General features: G+C 37.5%; 1 protein-coding gene across 1 annotated transcript in view; it reads right to left on the reverse strand.

Annotated features, from left to right (window-relative positions):
* LOC150101877 (serine/threonine-protein kinase ATR-like) overlaps positions 1 to 27,843 on the reverse strand; it is an 860,597-nt gene that overhangs the window by 399,234 nt on the left and 433,520 nt on the right. The window contains exon 27 of the mRNA XM_090399924.1: positions 13,409 to 13,528. Coding sequence (XP_090256050.1) covers positions 13,409 to 13,528 — 120 coding nt within the window. The remainder of the gene's footprint in view (positions 1 to 13,408; positions 13,529 to 27,843) is intronic.

Here is a 27,843-nt window from a genome sequence, read left to right on the forward strand (position 1 = left end):
GGTTAGGGCTCGCATTCAGAAATGGGTTGACAGCAATCTCTACTTTCTACTTTTAATGAAAACATGGTCGTGGTTTATGTTTTAGCATCTTGCTAAAACATAAGGGAAAGTCATGTTTTAGCAACTTGCTCGCATTCTATAACGATGTTTTGTGTCCTTCAGTGGTGTTATTGTTTGAAACTGTGTTGTATATATTGTGTTTTCACTGCCGTTGGTTTCACTGCTTCAACATGTAAAGATGGCATCCAACAAGAAACATACGCAATGGTGCACAGGACTTCTACACAAAAGCCTGGCTCAGCATTAGATTTTTTGCAATGGATGTATTGCAGAAACTGTTATATGTATGTGCCGAAGAACGTGAGGGATCTGTGGTACGTCTGGCTAAATGAGAACAACAAAAATGTCGACACATGTGAGAAGTGTCAGGATAGGCTGGAGCGTTTAGGAATGCAAGCTGACATCGGGATCGTAGCAGAAGAACTTCGGCGGGAGTTCATGAAAATGAAAAATGACCTTCATCTTCTGCATGAGGAATTGAAAGTGCTCAGTAAGGAGATACTGGAAGTTAAAACTGAGTTTAATGTGTTAAACAGAGAAATTAGGACCATAGAGATTACTTTAGCTGAAGTAACTAGAACAGGATTCAGTATGGGAGAGTCTTTGGTGATTGATGAAGTAATAAATAATATGGGAGTGATTGGGAGTCAACAGTATGAAAGCACAAGAGGTCTAGAAGAAACGAAATGTTGTGCGAGCGAGGGAGTAAGTAAAAGAGCATTGAGTAATGAAACTGGGAAAGTCATGCTGAATAGTGTAGAAAATAAGGCCGTGAGTGATGCTTGTATGGACTTGAATGAAATTAAGAGTGGTAAGATATATGGTGATTCTATGATTAAGGGTATGGAGAGCGGTAGGCCTAAGGAGTGGTTGGCTGGTGGGACAATAGAAAGAATGGCTTTAGCAATAAAGAGAGGGCATGATGCAGACAAGATGATAGTTATGGTGGGTACAAATGACCTGAGTGGTGTATAAATCGGGTAGCAAAAGATTTAAGTTGTGAAGATATTGATATTGTGAAGAAGAAAAGTGTCAATGGGAGGATAGTGTGTGTGCTACCTCGTTTTGACAATCAAGAGTTAAGTAGACGAGTGATGATAATGAATGATATGATTGCAAAAAGGTGCAAAAAAAGAAGTCTAGAATTTGTTGATGGAGTATATTTGAAGGAAAAAGACAGTTGTATGCTAGAGATGGGCTGCATCTGAACATGGAAGGACATAAGCGATTGAAGAAGTTACTGTTTTCTGAACAAGTTGAAGTAATTGGGCAGGGAAACTAATATTGAAAAGGTTGAGTGTAAGAGAGAGAAACTTTAGCAATGATTGTATATTTATTGATCCTTATTCACAGAATAAATTGCAGAAGAGAGGAGATAAATATCGCATGGGACTACTGATATTAGTGACTTGTATATCAGTTCTAAAGCCGGTACAAGAACTAAAGGGAATCTGCAATTTTTGTATAGCAATGCAAGAAGCATTCAAAATAAGAGAGAAGAATTTTTGTCATTAGTCAGTGCAATCTCACCAAAAGTTGTAGGCATTAGTGAAACTTGGTTGTCAGCAGATGTGGTCATTGGAATTGAATGTGATGGGTACAGTATTTTCAGGGAGGATAGAGAAGATAGAACAGGGGGAGGAGTACTGTTGATGATAGCTGACGTGTTGCAGCCAAAGAAAGTAGTATATCAAAATGATAGATATGTGAACGAGAGTTCATTTGAGGCGGTCTGGTGTGAAATAGTGACCAACGCAACCAAACATACAGTTGGATGCTGCTATAGGCCAAGGGGAGATATTGAATTCATGCATCATCAAATTAGTGCAATGAGTGCAGGTTTAGTGATTATTATAGGGGATTTTAATTATGGTGATATCAATTAGGAGGAGGAAATATTACGTAGCAAAAAGGAAATGGAGTTCATACATCTTCTATGAGATAATTACTTGAAACAGTGCATAACTGAAGGAACACGTGGTGTAAGAGTGCTGGCCTGGTTATTGGTTCAGAGGATATATGCATAAGTAAGGTGTCTTCGTTACCTCCAATTGGTGAAAGCGATCATGTGGTATTGACTTGGGAGATTGCAAATTCTGTGGATTTTTCTGTTAAGAAGGGGTATATACGGAACTACAGGTTAGGCAATTATAACAAACTTCGGAGTCAGCTTCCAGCCATCCCATGGCAGAACATATTGCAGGGGAAAGATGTTAGCAGTGCATGGGATAAAATCAGTGGGGATCTGAGGAAAGCAATATCAGATTGTGTCCTCCCATGGTCAGGAAGACAAACAAGGTAGGCGTTAGATGGATGACCAGTAGTATCAAGCTTGATCTGCAAAAAAAAGAAAATGTTATGGAGAATGTACAAGGAGAGATGCGATCAGTACACCCATGAGCAGTACAAGGCTCAAGCTAGGAAGGTTACCAGCATAGTAAGAAAAGCTAAATCAGATTATGAGAAGACCATGAGCCAATGAGATCAAGGGTAATCCCAAAGAGTTCTTCCGCTATGCGGCAAGTAAAAGGAAGAAATACTTCGGAAGGATAACTTTAGTGGGTGCTGATGGTATTGAGGTGACAAAATCAGATATAATAGTCAAGTTACCGAGTGATCACTTTTCAAAAGTCTATCACCTAAGTGAAGATATCTCTGTACCTGTAGCAATAACCAATGTGAGAATTGAAGTTAAGAAATCAGAGGTATTTAATATATTGCAAAATTTAAATGCAAACACTGTTGTAGGTTTAGATGGAATATCAGCTCGGGTGTTGCGTGAATGTGTAAAGGAATTGTCAATCCCTCTTACTTGGATATTTAACTTAAGTTTGAACTCTGGTATGGTGGAAGTTAGGCAAAGTGGTTCCTTTGCATAAAGGTGGCTCTAAAACTGCGGTAGTTAATTACAGACCAATCACCATCTCAGGAGTAGTGGTAAAAGTATTGGAAAAGTTGGTTAAAGACAAAATTCAAGAATGGGTGGATCAGGATATGATACTCTATAGGGGCCAACATGGTTTTGTTAAAGGTAGATCCTGCTTTATCAATCTATTAACTTTTCATAATAGAATGACATCTGAGTTGGACAAAGGAACTGGCTACACAGTGGTACTTCTGGATTTTGCTAAGGCCTTTGACAGGATACCCCATGGAACACTGTTACGCAAATTGGAGCAGATGGGAATGGATACTAAATTAGTGATATGGATAGGAAAATAGCTCAGGGAGAGATACCAGAAGGTGGTGTATGGAGGAGCAGAGTCCAGGATGAGGCAGATGACCAGTGGTGTGCCTCAGGGCTCTGTACTGCGCCATTGTTGTTTAATTTGTATATAAATGATATAGGAAATGGCTTAAAGAGAGATATTCAGTTGTTTGCTGATGATGCAAAGTTGGGTAGCGCAATAAAAAATCAAGCTGATGTTGAAAGTTTGCAGGATGATTTAAATAAGCTGGTAGAATGGCAAAAGATAATGGATGTCAGTTAATGTGGAAAAGTGTAAAGTTATGCATTTTGGGATTAAAAGATTACCAGCTGTGTAACACACTGATGGAACAGTACTCCAAGAGATTGATGAGGCTAGGGACTTGAGGGTGTTGGTAGATAGGGAGATGAAGTTCAGAGGACACATTGCTAAGGTGCCCAAGATTGTACATAGGATTACTTGGTTGTTGAGGAACACACTGACATCCAGAGATAAAGAGGTCATTATTCCCCTTTATAAAGCGTTGATACTTCCACATTTGGATTACTGTGCTCAGGTCTGGTCACCTGGATTCCTTGGAGATGAGGAGGTTGTGGAGAGGGTTCAGAGAAGAGTGACTAAGTTGGTGAGTGATGTAAAAAATGCTCCCTACATCGATAGATTGAGAGCTTATGGATTGCAGAGGTTAGTTGATAGGTGGAGAAGAGAGGATATGATAGAAACATTTAAATTACTGAAAGGTTTTTATAGGATTGATGCAGGTGACACGTTTCAGCTGTGTGATAGTGATGGAGGAACAAGAGGTCATCCCTGGAAATTAAAGTGTGGTTAACAAGGGTGTGAGAACAAGGTTTTTTGCCTGGAGGGTGATGAATGTGTGGAATTCATTGCCTAACTTAGTTGTGAGTTCTTCATCTGTAAATGATTTCAAGAAGAGATATGACAGGATATTATTTTGATAGTTTGGATCTCCCATGATGAGTCTACCGACTCCATGGTGATACCTGTAATAATAATAATAATAATAATAATAATAATAATAATAATAATGTTACCATTGAACTAGAAAAGTGGAATGAATACACCATGATACGTTTGGATTTTGCTAAGGCTTTTGACAGACAGAATACAGCATGGCAGACTGTTGCGTAAAATGGAGAAAATGGGTTTGGGTTATAGAATATTAGAATGGATAAGAAGATGGCTGACCATGAGATCATGGCTCCGACTGCCGCCTGACACGCCTACTGCATATTTCCATGCAAGGGTGAAGGCTTGGAGTTCCATCACTTAGATGGCTGATCCCACACCTGCGGCTGTCAAGAATTGCACAGTTAGAACTATCTTCTTCCCCCATCTGCAGAGAGGCTTTCTATAGCCCATTAATACCAGAAGACTTTAGGGGGGCTAAAGGCTGGTCCCATTATCAAGGTACTTTAATCGAATCAGCACCCGCAGAACACAAGAGATGGGCATCTCTGTTGCACTGTTCTGTAGATGGTGCTCTTTTAAAAGAGTCATACCTGGTGCCTCCCCAGCATGACTGGGTAAGAGATGGCACCAGACTCCTCCCTGGGGTCGAGTATATTGACCTTATCAGAACGAGGATCAATGCCCTGCCTACTTGAGCCCACACAGCTCGATGGGGTAGTGACGACTCCAACTGTAGGGCTTGCCAGCACTACAGTGAGACATTGTCTCATATAGCCCAGTGTTGCTTCCACACCCATGGGGTCCACATGAGGAGGCATGATGCCGTGGTCTCCATTCTGAACAACCGCTTTAAGAACAAAGGTTGAGAGACTGCGGTGGAACCACATTATAGGACCTCCACGGGTTTGCGTAAGCCAGACTTAGTGATTAAAAGAGATGGTGACGTTTGGGTAGTTGATGCCCAGGTGGTGGGAACAGGGTGCCACTAGCCTATAGCCATAATAATAAGGTAAACTATTATAAGAATAACCAAGATCTAGTTAGTAAGATACGAGAGGAGCATGGGGCAACTCCGAGGTTTACCAGTGCCACTATCTCTTTACATGGCGTATGGAGTGCAGATAGTTATAAGGACTTAAAACAGCTTGGGCTTATGCAGAAGGATATAAAAGTTCTTTCCTTGAGGGCCCTACAGGGCACACTGGTGATATGGTGTTGCCGCCAGAGAATGACTACAATGATAACTAGAACAGGCATAGGGTAAAACACTTGTAAAGGCTTAGGCCAATATCAAGTCTGGACGAGATGTAAGGGTAGTACTGCCATTAACCAGTACAAAGATTAATAAAAAAATAAATAAATAAATAAAATAACCAATAGCGTACCACAAGGATCGGTGCTTGGTCCACTGTTATTCAATCTGCACATTAATGATATTGGGAAGGATTTGACAAGTGACATAATTCTATTTTCTGATGTTGCAAAGATAGGTAGGGTAATTAGGAATGCTGCTGATATGCAGTACTTGCAAAATGATTTGAATAGGCTGGAACTGTGGACATGGGAAAATGGATGGCCCTAGGGAGTGGAAGTTAGGCAAAGTGGTTCCTTTGCATAAAGGTGGCTCTAAAACTGCGGTAGTTAATTACAGACCAATCACCATCTCAGGAGTAGTGGTAAAAGTATTGGAAAAGTTGGTTAAAGATCATGCCAAAGTCATGCACTTTGGCATGATCAGATATCCATTGTCAAATTATATTGGTGGGATTATGCTAGAAGAAACTGATCAGTATTCATAGATAGTAAGTTGAAGTTCAGGAGCAATGTAGCAAAGATTGCAAATACAAACGATAATTGCAATGCTGAAACAAATTTTCACATGTAAAGATAAGGATGTCATTTTGCCTCTTTATAAGGCCTTAATGAGACCTCACTTGGACTATTGTGCTATGGTCTGGTCTCCTGCTTTCTGTTGTGATTCTGATACAGTGAAGAAAGTGCAAAGGAGTGTGCTAAAAATGATATCAGGATTGTGGAATATTGATTATTAAGACTGAGAATTTATAGACTGCAGGCACTAGCAAGCAGAAGAAAGAGGGGTGATATAATTGAAACTTACTTCTTAAAGGGTCATACAGGATTTCAGTTGATGGAATTTTTCAATTTATGGAGAGTGGGGAAAGGACAAGAGGACATCCTTGAAGCCGAGAATGAATGTCGCTAAGAGGGTAAGTGCTAGATTTTTCTCTCATAGTGTGGTGCATGATTCGAATGGATTGCCATTGGGTGTTCTGAGTGCAAGCAACGTGAATGAATTCAAGAATAAGTATGATAGCTGGTGCATGTAGTATGTGGCCTCCCTTGATGAGTCCCTGATTCCCTGGAGATCTCTATTAATAATAATAATAATAGATTCAAATGCCTAACTCTGAGAGCAACTGCATTTGTTCATACCCTACACTAAAAGCAACTAGCACTTTTACTATTATAAGTTGCAATATAACTAATACTAATTAACGAGCTTTGCCAGACCTGTTGTTGTAAAACCTAACTAATTAAATAAATAAACTTACTACTCTCAGATACACTCATAACTTGTTCTATCATAAATTATTACTTAGTATTTATCATAAACCTACACATCTGGCCATTTACATATCACCAACCAAAACAGAAAATCATCATCATCCTTCACATCTCTAAGGCAGTATGAGGTTCATGAACAATAGCTTACTAACCTTGCCAGCAAAGGTTGGTCAATTGGTAGAACCTCTGCTACTAATGACTCATGCAAAAATTAAGCAAGTTTGAGCAAGGTTAGTAGTTGGAAGAGGTTAATCATTCGATGCTGTTGGCACACTCTCCCTTAATGAGTCTCTGGACTACCTGGAGATGTCACATAATAAAGGCCAGCCTGGTTGGCTGAGTGGTTAGTGTATCCGCTCTCCAGCCAAAAGGCTGTGGGTTCGAATCCCGCCATGGTCATGGATATTTGTGATTGTCTGGGAAAATACTAGTTAGTGATGGTGATCGGCAGTAGATGGCATTGGTTTAGATGATAAAGGTAGTTGTGGTTGGTGGAGATGGAGAGTTGTGGAGTAGGTGACCTCCCTCAATGAGTCTTTGGACTCCCGGGAGGTGTCGCATAATAATAATAATTATAATAATAATAATTCCAATCTATCTACAGTCCATTACTTAAATTTCTGTAAGAGTTCAGACCACTTAGACGCTTGATGTTTTCTATCTATTTCCTTAGAAAGAAATGGATAGAAAACATCTATCCATTTTCCTGACAGTACAGTAGCTTTCCTTCTACCGTAGTTCCCCCCCCCCTTATCCTCAAGTTCACTATCCACAGTCAACCCTGGCCCAAAAATATTAAATGGAAAGTTCCAGAAATAAACAATTTATAATTACATTGGCAAAGTTGATATTAGTCCTCGCGGTTAGCCTAGTGGCTGTGCGCTTCACAACCATATGCCTGGGGAAGGAGTGTCCTAGGTTGGATTCCTGTCGGTGATATGAGGAGCTCAAGGTTCTTCCTCAGCCACAGCCAAGTTAGCCGGTCTTGGGTGTGGACAGTAGGATTTTTTCCCCAGTTTATCGTGGGGTTTTTTATCCCATAAAGCAGGCAAACCAGTCTTGAGAACTCAACACTATGGACATAGGATACACCGGGGCATAGGGCTGACCACCTTATCCTGTGAACGGTTTGAGGACCGATGATTAATAAACCCTCGGCACTGCAAGGTAAAAGAGGGTAAAAGGAAGATGAGATGAGAAGTGGATATTAGATCCAACATTATTTCAAAGCTAAATGCTTGCAGAAACTATGAAAGTTTCGTAAGTTGACCTGAGAGCTTATGAGAATACAATCCTCTGCATCCCTGAATCGCCTTAGCTACTTAAACCGAATAGTGCTAGCTAAGGCAATTAACGGATGCCAAGGACTGTATTCTCATAAGCTCTCAGGTCAATTTATGAAACTTCCATAGTTTCTACAAACATTTGAAATAATGTTGGATCTAATATGTAATTTTACATCACCAAAATGAAGCTGTATGGCTCTTTCTTTTAGTAATAGACAATTCGTAAGCTTTAAATTGTATGCCGTTCTGAGTAGTTCTCAGTTATCAGATCAACTTTCGTGGTGTCGCAGTGCTTGTGTTCAACTAACCCTTATTTTACTTAATAATAGTCCCAAAGCACAAGTGTAGTGATGCTGGCAATTCAAATATACCAACGAGAAGTCATCAAGTGCTTCTTTTAAGTGAAAAAGCAGAAGGTTCTCAACTTCATAAAATAATAAATAATAATAATATAAAACATATGCTGAGGTTGCTAAGATTCTGTTCACATTGAGATAACTTTTATTACAGTATGTTGTTATAATTGTTCTATTTTATTATTAGTTTATTGTTGTTAATCTCTTACTGTGCCTAATTTTTATATTAAACTTTAGCTTAGGTATGTATGTACAGGAAAAATCAAGCAGTTTCAGGTATCTGTGGAGTGCCTTGGAACGTATACCCCGCAGATAAGGGTGGACTACTATACTTTTCTATTTTGGAGAATTTGAGGAAATCTTTTAAAAGGCATTCTATATGTGTGTCCATCCAAATGCAACTGTTTTTATTTGATTCTTTTTATTACTGAAATACGGTACTTCAATTCTTCTCTAATCTCTTGACTGGTTTCCATTTGAGTCAATGGTGTGTCATTCATTTTCCTCAAACACTTGTTTTCAAAAGCAATCAATCTTTGTTCTTCCTTCTGCTTGATAACCCAAGTCTCTGCACCACAGAGAACTCTGTATTATTCCATATATTTGTAAGTGTGGTCATAGTAGACCACCATATATTTTTTCTATGTTTGATAGCTTCTTCATAATTAATCTGTCCATGATCAATGTGACTAAGTAATTGAATTTTTTAACTTATGTATTTAATTTTAAAAAAAAGTTCGTTTTTCTTCTCAGTTATTTTCTATTTCTACCTTTTGTCATTGTTTTGGTTTGTGCAATCTGCATTGCACAGTCCTTGCTTTTTTTATTTAGGTTTTCAAATCATATACTTTAAGTTTTCCTTATTGTCTGTAAATAATATTATATCTCCTGGATATTTTATATGTAAATTTTATCCATTCACAGTTATTCCCATGTTTTCTGGGATACTACCTTACCAGTTGCTCTAGGGGCAAAGGTTAAACAAATATGGTATATTTGTTGAAAATGGTATATTCCTACACAACACCTCTATCAACTGGTATTTCAGAATAAATATGTAGATTTTCGACCAGTAAAATCAAATTATAAGAAGGAATACATTGGATTTATTTGGCCATATTAATACAATTAAATGAAACTGACTAGTTCTGCCACATATACCTTTGGCTTCTTCTGGGTTAGGATTAGGATGAACAAAAAAATACAATAAAAGGCTAATATGAACCATAACATCACTAAAATAAAGAAACATGTAGAAACTATTACAATAAGTTAAAAACAGAAAACATGTGGAGTGTGGAAGCTAGCACAGGCCAGCTATTGTTTATTCTTGTGTAGAGGCTTAAGTGCTGTGAGGACATTATGTTGGAGGTTTAATGGATTTTTTACAACACTCAAAAAGAATTAAAATAGAATTTAATACTTCCTATATTTCGTCCTAGTCACTAGGACATCTATGGGGATTACAAAAACAATTAATGTAACATGCACACAAAACCTTACAATACTAAGCCCAACCACGTGGGTGACACTAAAGTCCTATCTAGGTGGAGCGCCCTCTAAGGGCGGTAGTAGGTGGCCTGGAATGTAAGGTGGGACCTCTGGTGATGAGTGTTTCCCAAATCTTCGGAAGCTTAATGCAACCGTATTTGTTAAGATTTGGTTGGTTTCTGAGAGCTGCTGCTGCTGCTTCTAAGAAAAGTCTCTCTTTCTTGCAAGAAAGAGAGACTTTTGTGTGCATGTTACATTAATTGTTTTTGTAATCCCTGTAGATGTCCTAGTGACTAGGACGAAATATAGGAAGTATTAAATTCTATTTTAATTCTTTTTGAGTGTTGTAAAAAATCCATTAAACCTCCAACATAAAATAAACAGCTATTGTTTAGTGATGTTTGCATGCTGAAAAGTTAAAGTCTGAAGTGCAAAAATATCTAATGAGCTATTTCCAAATATCACATAGGATCATTCCTTGGTTTCTACTGAGAGCCTTGTGAGTGGATGACTATAGTAGATTCTTTTATGTTGCAGGCAGTGAAGTTGTTCTCTATTATTATTATGTGACACCTCTAGGGAGTCCAAAGACTCATCGAGGGAGGGCACCTACTCTACAACTCTGTCTCCACCACTCAATCCACCAACTACACTGAACCGCAACTACTACACCAATGCTATTTACCGCCCACCACCACTATGTAAGGCATGGAGCTCTCATCTCATTGAATGTTATGATGTGTGTGGGATAAATGAAAAGCTAAGCCCGGGCTGTCTTCTCTGTTGTTGTTTACATCTCCAATATGCTCTTTTTGTCTAATTTCTAAACTTCTAGATGTCTGCACTATGTAAGAAAGGACACAAGAACAAGGAATATTATAATACCCAAGATCTTTATTGAAAGGGTTGTACTCTATCTTTAGGTGAACATAATAAACCTCATATAGTTAAAATGAATTTGAAAGCAACTCTTATGTCATGAGATTTGAGAGGCTGGCGATTTTATGCCTGTCTTCTATCCTTTGAACTAGGTGACCATTTTCCTCTCTGAGTGTGTAGTGGATTGTTTGCTATCATCAGACATCTCCCACATACTAATGCCAGAAACTTTCCAGTGTTTCATAGTGTCAGTCTCACCTATACTCTTCCTTCTATACATAACTAACCTTCTCTTACTGACCTAAGTCCTATTCAGTTCAGCTACACAGCACACTCCATTCTTTCTCTTCAACTGACAAACCTAGTAGTGCTCTAACATCCTAAGCAACAAGATCTACAACCAATACCTTAAACATTGATATATCCCTACCATTCTTCAGTGAATGGATAAAAATCTCATCATATATCCAATGCTATTAAAACACAGTCCTGTCTTCTCTCTTGCAAGAAAGATCATTTCAATTTGCTATACCTTTGATATAAAAGTCTTACAGTGGCTGCATTGCATAGTTCAGAAGAATTGGACAGAGGGACAAATTCCAGATGATTGGAGTAGAGCACTCATAGTACCCATATATAAAAAGGGAAATAAAACTGAATGCGAGAGGTATTTCTCTACTGAGAGTTCCTGATAAGATTTTCTCAAGTATACTTGAGAAACAGTTGAGAAGGATTGTGGAAGAAAAGCTTGGCGAAGAACAGGCTGGATTCAGGCCAAATAGAGTATGTCAGGATCAGATTTTCACTTTACAATGGATAGTTGAGAAATTGTGGGAATATAACAAAGATCTGTATTTAAGTTTTGTAGATCTGGAAAAGGATTATGACAAAGCAGCAAGAGATAAGCTATTCAAAATGCTACAGTTATATAGTGTTAATGGGGCATTATATCAAGCAATACTCAGTCTTTATTTGAGCTGTAAGTCATCAGTTAGAATTGAAGGAAGTACAGGAAGAGATGATTTAATGTTAAATCTGGTGTCACACAAGGATGTACATTATCCCCTCTGTTATTATCTACAAGGATCACATTATGAAGGAAAGTGGTACTAAACTGATTTCAAAATTGGAGATGTTAATGTTGGCTCTTTGCTTCATGCAGGTTATGTTATACTTCTAAATAAATCTGCTACAAGTCTGCTAGATTCCCTGATTAAATTGAATAATTGTTGCAATAAATTTAGTATGAAGATCAGCAATAACAAGACAAAGACAATGAAAATAGGTAGAAGCATTGAAAATATCAACTGCATTGTGAATGGAGAACCTATAGAAGAAGTAAAATTTCAGCTACTTAGGCATGATTTTTAGTGAAGATGGTAAACTAAATATGGAAATAAAGTTGGTATGATAGGAAGTTAACTGAATAAATTTATATGAAATAAGAGAGAAATTAGTCGTCATCTGAGCAATTCAGGTATAGGCTTTTTATGTCCTGTTCCTGCTCTGCAGGAACAGGACATAAAAAGAGAAAGATAAAAAGGACAAAAAGAAAAAGAGACCGCGGACATCTTGGATGTCCGCAGTCCCTTCTTCCTGTAGGTTTATATTTATACTAATCCTATTGTTATTCATTCTTTCTATGTGGTGTAGCCAAGTTTGCTGATATCCTTCTATTTCTTGTATGATGTTTTTTGTATCTAATCGTTCTCTAATTTCTGTGTTTTTCTTTTTATCTAATGTGAGTCCAAGGAAAGGTCTTAGAAACTTCATCTGTGCTGCTTCTAGTCTGTTTGTTTCTTTGTTTTAGAATCCAAGTTTCACTTCCAAATTTGAGAGATGGTTTAGATGCCATGTTATATAATCTTAATTGAGTAATCTTTAGTCATTTCTTTTCCAAATTTCTTTTATTGGAAGCAAGACTACAAATTTGTAGTCTTGCTTCCAATTGTGAATCAGTATTGTATTGAGAGATTATATTTCTCAAGTACTTTAATTCTGTAACTTGTTCTATTATTTTATTGTTAAGCATAATTTTGACTTTTTTTAATCGTGTTTCCACACATTGCCATAGCTTTTGTTTTTGTTTCAGAGATTTTCATTTTAAATTTTTTTGCTATTTCATTTTGATGGTTAGTCGCAATTTGGAGTTTATGAATTTGAAATTAGTACTAGAGAGAAATAATACATTCACACATGTCATAGCTTCATTTAGTATTAGAGGGAATTAGTGAAAGTACTAAATTAGCTGTATACAAGACAGTGTTCAAATCAATTTTAACTTATGGATCTGAGAGTTTGGTCAGAATTAAAACACTTGACTAAAGACTAGAGACTGCAGATATGAGAATCTGGAGAAAGATTAGAGGCATGAGGAAGACTAAGATATAGGTGGATTGATACAGTAAAAAGTGCCTTTATACCGTATCAATCCAGCATTGGAGGAAAATTGTAGGTAGGAAGTTAGTAATGATGTAAATTTTTCATATAGTACTATCATATCCTGTACACCTCCTTTCAGGGCACATGGCAAGGATTTGATGATGATATAAGGCACTAAAATTTAAACAGAAGATCTCCATTCTAAGTATACTAATATTCTACTTACTGGCTATCCACAATCAAGAAGCGAAGGATTTCAGCAACGCTCTCACAATTTAACTCGAGAAGGGGAAGTAAAGCTGCTGTGACTTGATTTAACATTGGTCCTAAAGATGCTAGCTCAACACTGTTGGAAATAAAAATTTATTAAACATATTTTATAACATAAAAATTATTAATTTTTGTAAGACTAAGTATTTGTTTATATCAATGAAAACAAAACAGTTTCTCAATGAATCAGAAAAAAATAGTATTATCTATTTACGGACTCCCAAAAATACATAAAGAAAATGTGCTATTACGTCCCATAGTGGATGGCATTCATTCCCCACATACAAATTAGCTAAACATTTGGCCAAAGATCTCACACACTATACTGGCAACACACCATCACACATAAAAAATTTAGTCCACTTCAAAGCCAGCATAGAAAACCTTACACTCCAATGACATAATGGTCAGCTTTGACGTCTCCTCCTTATTCACAAATGTCCCACTCGAGGAAACTTTAGAGCTAATCCAAGCTAAATTTTCTCCCGATATCTCAGCCCTATTTCAGTTCACAATGAACTCAGGTAATTTCGTTTGGCAGGGAAAATTCTACAAACAAATAGAGGGGACAGCAATGGGTTCACCACCCACCCCTGGCCAATTTCTTTATGGAGACCTTTGAAGAAAAAGCCTTGGCCTCTGCCCCACAAAAACCAACCATATGGCTTCGCTACGTTGATGATGTGTTCGCTATTTGGCCACATGGCTCTGAAACATTCCTCTCCTTCTTAACACACTTAAACAACCAACACCCCAGAATCTAGTTCACCCTGGAAAAAGAGGGAAAACAACAGCCTCCCTTTCCTAGACACACACTAGTCACCTGCCAGCCTGATTGATGGAACCTTGGTTTTCTCAGTTTATAGAAAACCAATCCATACAGGCAGATACATTCACCAACAACCCCCCCCCCCCCCCGTCACGACAATATGGAGTGGTGAAAACACTATACAACAGGGATAAACTAATCTGTTCTAACAACATGGCCCTAAACGCTGAACTAAATCACATCCTCAACACTTTCTCAGCCAATGGCTACCCCCCCAAAAAAATCCAAAAAATATTAAAACCTACAACCCCCCCCCTCCACAACAAGGATTACTCTAAATCCATCACCATTCCCTACATCCGAGGCACCTCGGAAAAAATTACCAAAATCTTAAAAAAACATGACCTGACCTACTGTTACAGGCCATACAGAAAATTGGCATCCTTTATCTGCTCCACTAAAGACCAACCACTTCCCCTAGACCTACCTGGTGTATACCAGGTTTCTTGCAGCTGTAAACTGTCTTACTTTGGCCGAACAAGCAGGACAGTGAATATCAGAATTTCTGAACACAAGGATTACATCCGTTTTCACAAGTACAGCCATTCTGGTCTTGTAGACCATGCTCTGGATACACGCCACAGAATACGGTGGAAGAAAGCTACAGTAATACACCGTGGCAAATACAAATTCTAAAGACTATTTATGGAATCAGCCTCAGCCCTAAGAAACTCTCCAAACCTCAACAAATTTGGTTGTATGCGACTGCCTCAAATTTGGGAGGCTTACATCAGCAGGCCTTTAGCCCAACGGCCAAGAACACCTACTTAACCCGCTACAGGGCACCATCAGGACTTTTAGGAGAACAATAGCTTCATCTCTTCATTCTCAGTTACAGTGTTGTAGTGCCTATGTGCACGTGCCCTTTTTTTGTAAGTTCCTTTTGAAGATGGCAACGTGACATTGCCGAAATATTGGAAATATTTATTAAAGTATAATTTAATTTATATTCGTATCTACGTTGTTCAATCCTTAAGTGATTTAGTAATGCATAACCAATGTATAAGCCTGTCTACGAGATTAATAATTGTAACTTTTATTTATAGCAATGCCAATTCTGTGGTAAATTTTAGGTTATAAATATTTTGTATTTTTACCTCACTTATTGTGTCTATTGGGGGGGGGGGGGGGGGGGCATGCCAGTCATTACAAACTGTTCTGAGCAATTGTTTTGCTGATTATGACTGATTTTGATGTAATGAAGTACAATCTGCAAGAGAATAGGTATGCAGGCAACATAAAAATATTTAAAGAATGCTCAGTATAATGCAAGTAACTAGATATTTGTGGCACAGCAATATGTTTTAGATAATTGAAAGAATAATACACACACATAAATACCATGGCTTCATTTAATGACACAGCAGAGGGTTATCTCTAAAAAGAAAAGATAAAAAACATTCCCTAGTTATACCTATGTAACTTTTTTTTTTGTATGTTTTCTGGTGGTATGATTAGATCCCTTACAGAAAAACTAGATAAAAAGAATTTTAAAAAAAAATTAAAATGTTAAGCAGCAAAAAGAAGCAAATATATCACTCATCTGAGTGCGTGTATCACCTATTACTAAGAAGACACCTGCTGACGGCCCAAAACATATACTTTAAATATTACTTCTTTCTAGTAAGAGAAATTCATATGTTGTTTAGCATCATTCCTGTTGCAAACATTATTATTATTGTGCAAATATCTCCATAGAGTGAGAAGACTCATCATGGAATATCTATTATTCACACAATATTCATACAATACCTATCATATCTCTCCTTAAACTCATTCACTGATGAAGTACTCACAAGCTTCCAAGCAAAAAAATCTAGTCCTAACATCCTAGGTTAACCATCACACTCTTAAAGAATTTCCAGGGGGTAATCCCTGGTGTCTCTCTTCATTCTATGTACTGAAAACAGTCTTCAGTGTCAAACCTATAATATCACCTTTATCAACTTATATGCTTCTATCATGGCCTCTTTTCTACCTATTGGCTAGTTTTGAAGGCCACAGATCTTCAATCTATTCTTATAGCAAGCATTCCATAGACCTGCCACAATCTTTGTCACTTGCCTCTGGACCCTTCTCCACCACTTCCTTATTCCCACAGAATCCAGGTGTCTAGATCTGCACAGAGCAGTCCAGATGTGGTTAGCTCTCCTTTCCAAATTCTTATGCAATGGTACTGCTGAAAGCTGACTCCTCAGTTTGTCATGACCACCTGCTTTGTAATTCCACATATATGTCCTTCTTAAGAGAAAATTCTTCATATCTGGCTATATCCCAAGTCAAGACTACACGGTCACTACTCACAAGCAGAGGGAGTGTAACTAGATTAGTTAACTGTTTTCTCTATGCTATGACCAGCATTCTCAAACCTTGTGTTCCCCCCATTATATGCTGCCTCAGGTAATTATCTCTCAGCAGCTATATAAATTCCATTTCCTTCCCTTCCTGTGACCATTCCTCTTTTCCAATCTATGTCCCCATAGTGGAAATCTCCCATAATAATTACTTGATCTGCACTCATTGTGCTAATTTGCTAATGCATGGCATATACATTCTCCCTTATAGTCTCAGGATTACAACAGCAACTAATTATATATTTCATCCTATTGGCCTCACTCACACCAGATAGCCTCAAATGAACCGTCCTCTGCATCTCTGTCCTTCTGGTGTGTTTTTACTTTGTTTGGGTTCAATTCCTCTGCTATCATTAGAAAACTCCTCCCTCCATCCTGTTCCTTCTGTACTCTCTGAAGCTACTGTATCTTTTGCATTCTATTCCTATACCTACCTCATCCTCAGTCAACCAAGCCTCAGTAATGCCTATCTCTTTGACCAAGTTTAGCTAACCAACTTGGTCATATATACTAATGCGAGAAGTATTTCAAATACTTCTGGCATTAGTATATATAATCTGCAATATTCCCTTCATCCCATATCTTCCCTTATACCTTGTCTTGCTTAGTTCAATAAAGTTAAGAACTTGGAGTGCTACATTTTGTATCATATGATCACTCTCCCACTTACTAACCACTAAGTTGCCTGGATCCACACTCATCTTCATCTCCCCTAAACATTCTAGTTTCCCTGACTGCAATTCTGAACTCTCCCTGAACAACATTTTCTTAAGATTCCTGACCCAAATCCATTCAAATACAAGCCATCCAGATTATGCATTATTATTATTATTATGCAGGCATCTCCGTAAGTCAGAAGACTCATTATGGGAGATTCATTTATTCACACACTAGTCATCATTTACACAATACCTATCATAATTCTCCTTAATCCTTAAACACACTAATATACATACTATACATAGAGGGATTCCAATTTAAGCATACGCATTAATGTTTTTTTTTTTTTTTTTTTAATTTCTTCCTATTGTTGTTTATTAATTCTACTGATGATGTCTTATGATACATAAGATGAAATATTTACATATTAAAAAGTTGATCACTGTGGCATATCACTGTGTGATTTTATACTTAACTCTTTGATATATGTCCATCAGCCACCCTCTAATCCAAATCACCAGATTCATATCCATTCCCATTTGCTCCAATTTATGCAATAGAATTCTATGTGGAATATTGTCAAATGTTTTTGCAAAGACACTGAATTTACCATTTACCTTAACCAACACCATTGTCACTTGCAGCTACTGTATCTTTGATTATAAAAAGTAAGCAAATTACAAAGGCATGACCTACCCTTCACAGAGCCATGTTGTCCCTTATACAGTATCGTATTCCTATACATCCGCTCATGAATCCTATCTTTCATCAATTTTCCTAATACCTTACTCCTGAGATGCTGCATAACTTTGGCCAAGTTAAGCTAACCAATGCTGAAAACCTCTTGCCCTTATTTCGAATAATTCTGCGATTAGTATAGATAATCTGTAATATCCCCTTCATCTCATAACCTCCCTTAATAAGGATTAAGAGAATAGTAATGGTTTTGATTCGAACTGACAATTTTAAGATTGTCAATAATTTAATAATGTGCATTTAACTTTCACCATAACAAACTCCTAAAAAAGTCCTTACTACTACACCATAGGTGCACTAACAATTACAGCATATTCTTCCTGTGGTCCCTAGGAATTTGTTATAGTTAGAATCACTATAACAAACTCCTAATAATATTAAATGGAATTTTCTCCTTATTCTTGTTTATTGTTCTGTTATAGACAAAACCAGCACATGAAAGGGGGGGGGGGGGTCTGGAAAGTTCTGATAAACACCTAGAACAAAAATGATGTTAAAGCAACTGATATAACAACAAGAAAGAACATACTAGTAGCAGAGTTATGAAGGTAACTTATGTTCTTATATCCTATGTTCTTTCTTGTGGTTATATCAGTTGCTTTAATATCATTTTTATTCTATGGGGTTTATCAGAACTTTCCAGACCCCTCCCCCCTCATATGCTTAGCTCAAGGTTATTAGTAAAATAAAAGTTCTGATAACCATAGAACAAAAATTATATTAAAGCAACTGATATAACCACAAGAAAGAACATATGAGGATATAAGAACATAAGTTACCTTCATAACTCTGCTATTAGTATGTTCTTTCTTATAGTTATATCAGTTGCTTTAATATCACTTTTGTTCTAGGTATTTATACCAAAGGTATATGAATTATACACCAAACATGTCTCTAAAAATAGTAAAAAATACAAATTGAAGTATCTCCACAGCTCACAAATTATTAATGGATCAGATACTGAACTTCATACATTTTCCAACTCAGAAAAATGTGAAGTGTAATTAGCAAAATTAAAAATCTAAAGCATACTTAGAATCAATTAAAGCTTTTGAAATAAGACTCAACTATAAGACTATTACACTTTTTTATAAAATCTTTATCAAGTAGCTTTATTTTTATCTTCCTACATGTTTCGCCAATCTGTTTCTATTGGCATCCTCAGGGAATACAAATCAGTAAGCACAAAATGAAGGTTACAGACTAGGTTATAACCGATGGTTCTAAATCATACAAAAAATTGGTATTGTGCGTGACAATGTGCGTGTCTCGTTAACGTGATTTATTCGTGATGACTCATGACGTAATTGTTATGAAAGTTCATTTCTTTGATATTTAATGATCTGATAAAAGTTTTCCAAATTTCTGGTAAAATTAGACCTTGATTCTTGTTTAGGTTTTCAGTTTTACGGACGACTGTAGCTGCTTCTTTAAAGGTTCTTGAATGGTAGTTATCTTCTATGTATGGCATAGCTCTTATCCCACTCAATGTGATGGTTAGTAGAGGCAAAGTGGCATGAAAGGCCTGAAATGTCTTGTCTGTTATTTCTGACATATCCTATGTGTTCTTTCTTTCTCGTTTCGAAGCTTCTAGATGTCTGACCTATGTAACTAATACCACATGAGCAAGGAATATTATATACTCCAGAGTATTTGTAGAATGGGTGAGGATCTTTCGGTGATCTTAAAAATTTCCGAATAGTATTGATTGATTTGAATGCCACTCTGATCTTGTATGGTTTTAAAAGGTTAGCTAATTTTTTGGAAAGGTTGTTGACAAAAGGAATTGTAATTGTACTGATGTATTGGACGTCACCACGTTGTGGATGTGGTATATCAGTAAATAGAATCTTGTTATAGAGTCTTTTAGGGTAACCATTTAAAGAAAGTTCTCTGGATATTGTGGTTAATTCTGTTAGTAGGTCATCCTTGTCTGTCGTATACTGCATAGCTCTTTTCTTGAGACTATGGATAATGCTAAGTTTCTGAGCTATGTGATGAGCTGAGTTGAAATGGAGGTAATGTCCAGTATTTGTAGGTTTTCTGTATACAGATAGGTTGATACTATTATTGGATTGTTTCTTTATTAAAATGTCAAGGAATTGATTCACAAATTCACTTTTGTGAATTCTTTTTTTGCTGGAAAAAAAAAAAAAAAAAAAAAAAAAGAATTCACAAAAGTAAAAAAGCAAACACCTAAAGAAATTTGAACTACTACAACAGCGCCAACATACGAAGTCCCGACCGCAACTTCGACGAGACCACGTGGTCGTAAACCTATCGTCTGAAATACTCACTGAAGAAGCCAAGAACGCTCTCAGTTTAGGACATAACTTTGCCGTCGCGCCCAAACAAATTCCTAAACTCGAAATTATGATGAAAGTAGAACGGGGTATCCACGATCTTCCGCCAGCAATGGCCAATAACGTGCGACTAGACATAGCAAGTATTATAAACAAGGCTAAGCCTCCAAAAAGCAATATGCCACGTTAACAAATAACTGCCCTAAAAAGTTATATAATAATAAAAATATTATTATTACAAAAGCCGATAAAGGTAATGCAACAGTTATCATGAATAAAGAAGAGTATAACAGAAAAATGCAGGATCTCATATGTGACATTTCCACATATCAAATTATACATCGAGACCCTACGATGTTGCAAAAGAAAAAAGTCCGAAAATTACTGAAAAAAGTGACATCATGGCCCAAAGAAATCATCAGGAAAATAAAACCAATTCATGTTAAAACACCCCGTATTTATGGATTACCCAAAATCCACAAAACTAATATTCCCCTACGCCCCATAGTGGATAGCATAGATAGTCCCACATATAAACTGGCCCGGCATTTAGCTAAGTCGCTTGCCCCTCTTACTGGCAACTCCTCTACTTTTGTAAAAAATTCAATCCATTTCAAAACATTGGTTAAAAATCTAATCCTAAAAAAATCAGACATAATGGTTAGTTTCGATGTCACCTCCCTATTTACCAATGTACCACTTATAGACACTCTTGATTTAATCAAGTCTAAATTCCCCCCAGATATTTTTGAATTATTTCAATTTACCATGAATGCAGGTTACTTTACATGGGAGGGGAAATTCTACAAACAGATCAATGGTACTGCTATGGGTTCCCCCCTTAGCAAATTTTTACATGGAACACTTTGAAAACAAAGTACCTACCACAGCTACATACAAGCCACTAGTGTGGTTGCGCTATGTAGATGATGTGTTTGCCATCTGGCCCCATGGACAAGACACTTTGGATGCTTTTGTCACCTACCTAAACAGCCAACACCCCAAAATTCACTTCACAGTAGAAAAAGAATCAAATAACTGTTTACCATTTCTTGACACATTAGTCACCCGCCTTTCAGATGGATCACTATCTTTTTCTATTTACAGGAAGCCTACACACACAGGAAGATACCTACATAAACAATCACATCATCATCCAGTCCAACAGTACGGCATTTTAAAAACACTGACACACAGAGCCAGAGCCATTTGTTCTAACGATACAGCTCTGACCACTGAACTCCAGTACCTGCGCCATACGTTCTTAGCCAACGGCTACAATCCCTACAAAATAGATAAAATACTACATAGGCCTATTACTTTGCCCTCCCCTAATACACAAGAATACAACATGACCATTTCTATTCCCTATATCAGAGGTACATCGGAAAAGATAGCCAAAGTATTGTTGAAACATGGCCTTCGCACCACCTTCAAACCTCATGTCAAGCTGGCAACTCTGATCCGCTCGCCAAAGGATAAACTTCACCCTTTAGCACACCCAGGAGTGTATGAAGTTCCATGTGACTGTGACTTGGCCTATTATGGGCAAACAGGAAGATCAGTGAACATCCGCCTGGAAAAACATGAAAGATACATTCGCTACTATTACTATGGCAAGTCGGGACTGGCAGACCACGCTTTGGACACTCCTTCAAACAGGATTAGATGGAGGAAAACAAATGTGCTATTTAGGAGTCGTTATAGATCTGAAAGATTATTTTTTGAGTCAGCAATGGCTTTGAAGAATTCTCCCAACCTTAACAAATATGGTTGCATTAATTTGCCAAAAATTTGGGAGACGGTTATCCTAAGAAAAACTCCTGGATAACTGTTTTTTTTTTTTTTTTTTTTTTTCGTTAGAGGGCGCCAAAAATAGGACTTTAGATCTTTTGTCTTTTGCAAGTATATTGTTTCACTCATTCACTGTCGCATTTGCATGTGTGTTGTGCTCTGATGATGCTGATTTGAAAATCAGCGAAATATTAGCATTAATAAAACATCTTTGTTGATAAAAGTGTTTGTGGTGTTGTTAATACCGTGAAAAATAAGTCATGTAGTATTAGGAGTTTATTATAGTGATTCTAAGTATAACAATTCCTAGGGACTGAAAGGAACAATCCATTATAATTGATAGTGCCATGCTGAATTTATTTTAGCATATCACTGCACCTATGAGGCAGTAGTAGGGACTTTAGAAATTTCTTCTAGTGAGAGTTAAATGTATTAACTCTTAAAATCGTCAATTCTAACTGAAACCAATTTTTTTTTTTTTGTACTAATGGTGTCCATGATAACTACAGCTTCACCCTTGTCTTCTTTCCTTATGGTGAGATGGTAATTATGTCTCAATGATTTTAGGGCTTGATTACAGCTAGCCTCACCTTGTAAAATGCAATGATGACCAGTTAGTTCTGGTTGAAATATTTGCATTTGATATCCTTCACAGGCAAGAAATGACCAAAAAGACCAGTAAACTTGGAAAACTTTCTGTTTAACAAGGTAAGCAATGAGTGAGGATTTGCTTTTTAAAACAATGCCACAATTTAAAGATAATTCCTAACTTAAATTCAATGTTAATTACGCATTTGTATGCAACTACAAGCCACAAAACGTGTTCTTGCCCTGAATATTTGCAACAGCTCCTCTCTTCAAGATATAATATCTTCTATCTTAATGACAGTGATTCTTGTAGAAAGACTTATACGTTGGCAACACATGACTATTAAATTATTTAAGGAATTAAGAAACTTTAATAAATACTTCCTATATTTCAGCAATGTCACATTGCCATCTTCATGGGAACACACAAATATGACACATGCATACAGGCACTACAAAAGGCAAAAGACGAGAAACTATCGTTGTTCCTAAAGTCCTAATGGTCTCCCCTCCACCCCCCCATGGGCTATAATATTGGGTTGTCTTAGCCATTGGGCTGATGTGCTCATGATTTAAATCTCCCAAATTTGGGACAGTCTCATGCACCCAAATTTGTTGAGATTTGGAACATTTTTTTAGAGCTGAGGCTAATTCTATGAATAATCTTTCATACTTAAACTTGCTGCGGTGTATTACTTTGTCTTTCTTCCAATGTATTCTGGGGCAAGTATCCAGAGAATGGTCTGCAAGCCCAGAGTGGCTGTACTGGTGAAACTGGATGCAGACTTTGTGTTCCAAAATCTTGATATTTGCTGTTTTGTCTGTTTGGCCATAGTAGGACAGTTTACAGCTGCAAGGGACCTGGTATACCCCAGGTAGGTCTAGGGGAAGTGGATAGTCTTTGGTAGAGCAGATAAGGGATGACAATTTTTTATATGGTTTGTAAACAAGAAGTCAGGTCATATTTTTTAAGGATTTTGGTTATTTTTTCAGAAGTGCTCTGGATGTAGGGAATAGTGATAGATTTAGCATAGTCTTTATTGTGAAGGGAAGGGAGGAGGGTTGTGGTTTACTGGTTGTAATATTTTTTGGATTTTTTTGGGGGGTTGTAGCTATTGGCTAAGAAAGTATTAAGGATGTGGTTTAGTTCAGTGGTTAGGGCATTGTCATCTGAATGGATTAATTTAGCCCTGTTATTTATATAGTGTTTTAATAACCCCATATTGTTGTGAGGGAAGGGGGATTGCTCGTGAATTTATCTGCCTGTATGGGTGAGTTTTCTGTAAACAGAAAAACTCTGCCCCATAAAAACCCACTGTTTGGCTTCGCTACATGATGTGTTCGCTATTTGGCCAAATGGCTCAGATACACTCCACTCCTTCTTAACACACTTAAACAACCAACACCCCAGAATCCTGTTCACCTTGGAAAAGAGGAAAACAACAGCCTCAATTTCCTAGACACTCTAATCACTCACCAGCCTGATGGATCCTTGGTTTTCTCTGTTTACAGAAAACCCACCCATACAGGCAGATACATTCACAAGCAATCCCCCCACCCTCACAACAATATGGGGTTATTAAAACACTATATAACAGGGCCAAATTAATCTGTTCAGATGAGAATGCCCTAACCATGGAACTAAACTACATCCTTAATACTTTCTTAGCCAATGGCTACAACCCTACAAAAAATCCAAAAAATATTAAAACCAGTAAACTAAAATCCCCCTCACCTCCTTCACAATAAAGATTACACTAAATCTATCACTATTCCCTACTTATCCAGCACATCAAGAAATTTGATAACTTGAAAAAGGGCTCTACCTGCGTATCACAGCAACCACTCAACACTGTAGTCAACCTCTCTTCTGTTGTTTTGAAGCCTGAATTACTCATCGCTCTTGCACGTGGCCACAATTTCGCCATATCTCCTAAAAAATATCTGCCAAAGAAATAATGATCAAGATAGAACATGGTACCCACAACCTTCCAAACCATATTGCCAACAATGTCACACTGGACGTAACCGGTGTTCTCACCAAAGCAAGACCACCAAAAATCAACATATCCAAAGGTGAATATAAAGCTCTACAAGAAATGCAGAGAGAAAAACAAAAGAAAAACAAAGAAATAGAAATCACCAAACCAGATAAGGGAAACGCCACTGTGGTTCTCAACCAAAAGGACTACACAGGTAAGCTCAATGCTTTATTATTAGATCTGGCTACCTACCTCCCTATTGAATATAATCCCACCAGCACTCAAATTAGAACACTCCATAGGCTCCTTAAGAAGGTCACTTCTTGGCCTGTGGAAGTTACCAACAAACTGAAACCTACTCTATACCGCCCTTCCCCCGAATATATGGACTTCCAAAAATCCATAAACAAAATGTGCCATTACCTGCCATAGTGGATTGCTTTGATTCCCATACACATAAATTAGCCAAACATTTAGCCAAAGAGGTCACACACTACACTGGCAACACACCATCACACATAAATCATCCCTCTTCAAAGCCAGTATAGAAAACCTCTCACTCCAACATACTGACATAATGGTCAGTTTTGATGTCTCCTCCCTATTCACAAATGTCTCACTCAAGGAAACCTTAGAGCTCATTCAAGTCAAATTTCCTCCCAATATCTCAGCCCTATCTCAGTTCCAAATGAACTCGGGCTATTTCGTTTGGCAAGGAAAATTCTACAAACAGATAGAGGGGACAGCCATGGGTTCACCACTCTCCCGACCCTTGGCCACCTTTTTTACAGAGACTTGAAGAGGAAGCTTTAAACTCTGCCCCCCACAAAAACCCACTGTTTGGCTTCGCTACATTAATGATGTGTTCGCTATTTGGCCACATGGCTCTAATACACTCCTCTCCTTAACACACTTAAACAACCAACCGCAAAATCAAGTTCACCTTGGAAAAAGAGGAAAACAACAGCCTCCCTTTCCTAAACACTCTAATCACTCGCCAGCCTGATGGATCCTTGGTTTTCTCTGTTTACAAAAAACCCACCCATACAGGCAGATACATTCACAAGCAATCCCCTGCCCTCACAACAATATGGGGTTATTAAAACACTATATAACAGGGCTAAATTAATCTGTTCAGATGACAATGCCCTAACCGCAGGACTAAACCACATCCTTAATATTTTCTTGGCCAATGGCTACAACCCCCAAAAAAATCCACAAAATATTAAAACCAGTAAACCACAACCCCCCCCCCCCCTTTCACAATAAAGATTACGTAAAATCTATCACCATTCCCTACATCCACACCACCTCTGAAAAATAACCAAAATCCTTAAAAAAATATGACCTGACTTCTTGTTACAAATCATATAAAAAATTGACATGCCTTATCTGCTCTACCAAAGACCAACCACTTCCCCTAGACCTACCTGGGGTATATCAGGTCCCTTGAAGGTGTAAACTGTCCTATTTTGGCCAAACAGGCAGGACAGCGAATGTCATGATTTCGGAATACAAAGACTACATCCAGTTTCACCAGTACAGCCACTCTGGGCTTGCAGACCATGTTCTGGATACCTGCCACAGAATATGTTGGAAGAAAGACAAAGTAATACACCGCAGCAAGTTTAAGTATGAAAGATTATTCATAGAATCAGCCTCAGCTCAAAACGTTCCAAACTTCAACAAATTTGGGTGCATGAGACTGCCCCAAATTTGGGAGACTTACATCATGAGAACATCAGCCCAACGGCCAAGACAACCCAATATAGGGGGCACCATTATGACTTTAGGAACAATAATAGTTTCTTGTCTTCTGCCTCATTTGCTTTTTTGTAGTGCCTGCGTGCATGTGTCATATTTGTATGTTCCCATGAAGATGTCAATGTGACATTGCCGAAATATAGGAAGTATTTATTAAAGTTTCTTTTAATTAATATTCCAGTATACATTGTAAATTCCCAATAATAATGTAATAGTCTTAATGACAATGACTTCTACCACCTTCCCTGGCCACCACAAAGCCAGAAATAGAACCCCGTTGAGAATGCATGGAACATGAAAAACAGATCCAGGGGCAAAGCCTCTTCCATCAAATCTGAGCCAGTTAAAGGATGGTCTGGTGAACACCTGATATGCTAGTGCAATCCAACACCTTGCAGAATCTATGTCAAACCGCATATATGCTGTAATTCAGATTAAAGGTCTAACATGGTATTAAATAAAAATATCTAATTTAGTGGCCAGTATGTGTATAAACATTATAACACCATAAGTCACAGAACATTTCTCTGGCTGAAGTGGATTTAACTAACAGCATGAAAAATATTTTGTGAAAGATCACTGATTTGTACATGTAAAGATTTAATATGAACATGATGAAAAAGTTTTCTCATCACTTGTTCTACATCTACAGCAAATTCCACAACAGTAAGTCTACATGAAATTGATGCAGCCCTCAAACTAGCCAAAGCTGGTAAGGCTTTTGGATTTTCTTACACACCTTGGTCTAAAAGCAAAACCTGACTATCTATCTTCTCCTCAATAACAAACGATGAATGACTCCTGAACCTTTGGCATGAATCAAAGATAATAGTCTTGCTAAAATCCAACAAGTCAAATGATGACCCTAACAGTTACTGTCTTATAGCATTGCTCTCCACTCTTTACAAACATTTCTAGGATATTTCAAAAATAGAAGCCATCTTACCCAATGAATATGCTGGGTTTTGGCCTGGCAGCAGACACTGTGAGCAGGTCCTGGCCCTTACAATCCACACAGAAGCTGGATACCAAAAGAGTTTAAAAACAAGTACTCTCTTCATAGACCTAATATCAGCTTATGATACCATATGGAAGAAAGGTTTATAGCAGGGGTGTTCAACCCGTCAATCGCAGAGCAATTTTTGGTCGATCTCTTGTGTATTCCTCCTTACTTACAAATTTAATTAAAACTGAAAACATAATATTTTATTATCATTATTTTGTATTATTTTTAATTCGCTTTAAGTGTATTGCTATTGTTTATATATTTTTCGTTAAAATTGTCAAATCAGTAATTTTTTTATAAGTCCGGGTAAATGAATTAATTTGGATCAGTGGAAGTCAAACAGCGAGCTGAGTGA

This window comes from Typopeltis vanoorti, chromosome 11, assembly GCF_054136105.1.
Source record: "Typopeltis vanoorti isolate ZY-2024b chromosome 11, IOZ_Tvanoo_1.0, whole genome shotgun sequence".
In the NCBI taxonomy this organism is placed as follows: Eukaryota; Metazoa; Arthropoda; class Arachnida; order Uropygi; family Thelyphonidae; genus Typopeltis; species Typopeltis vanoorti.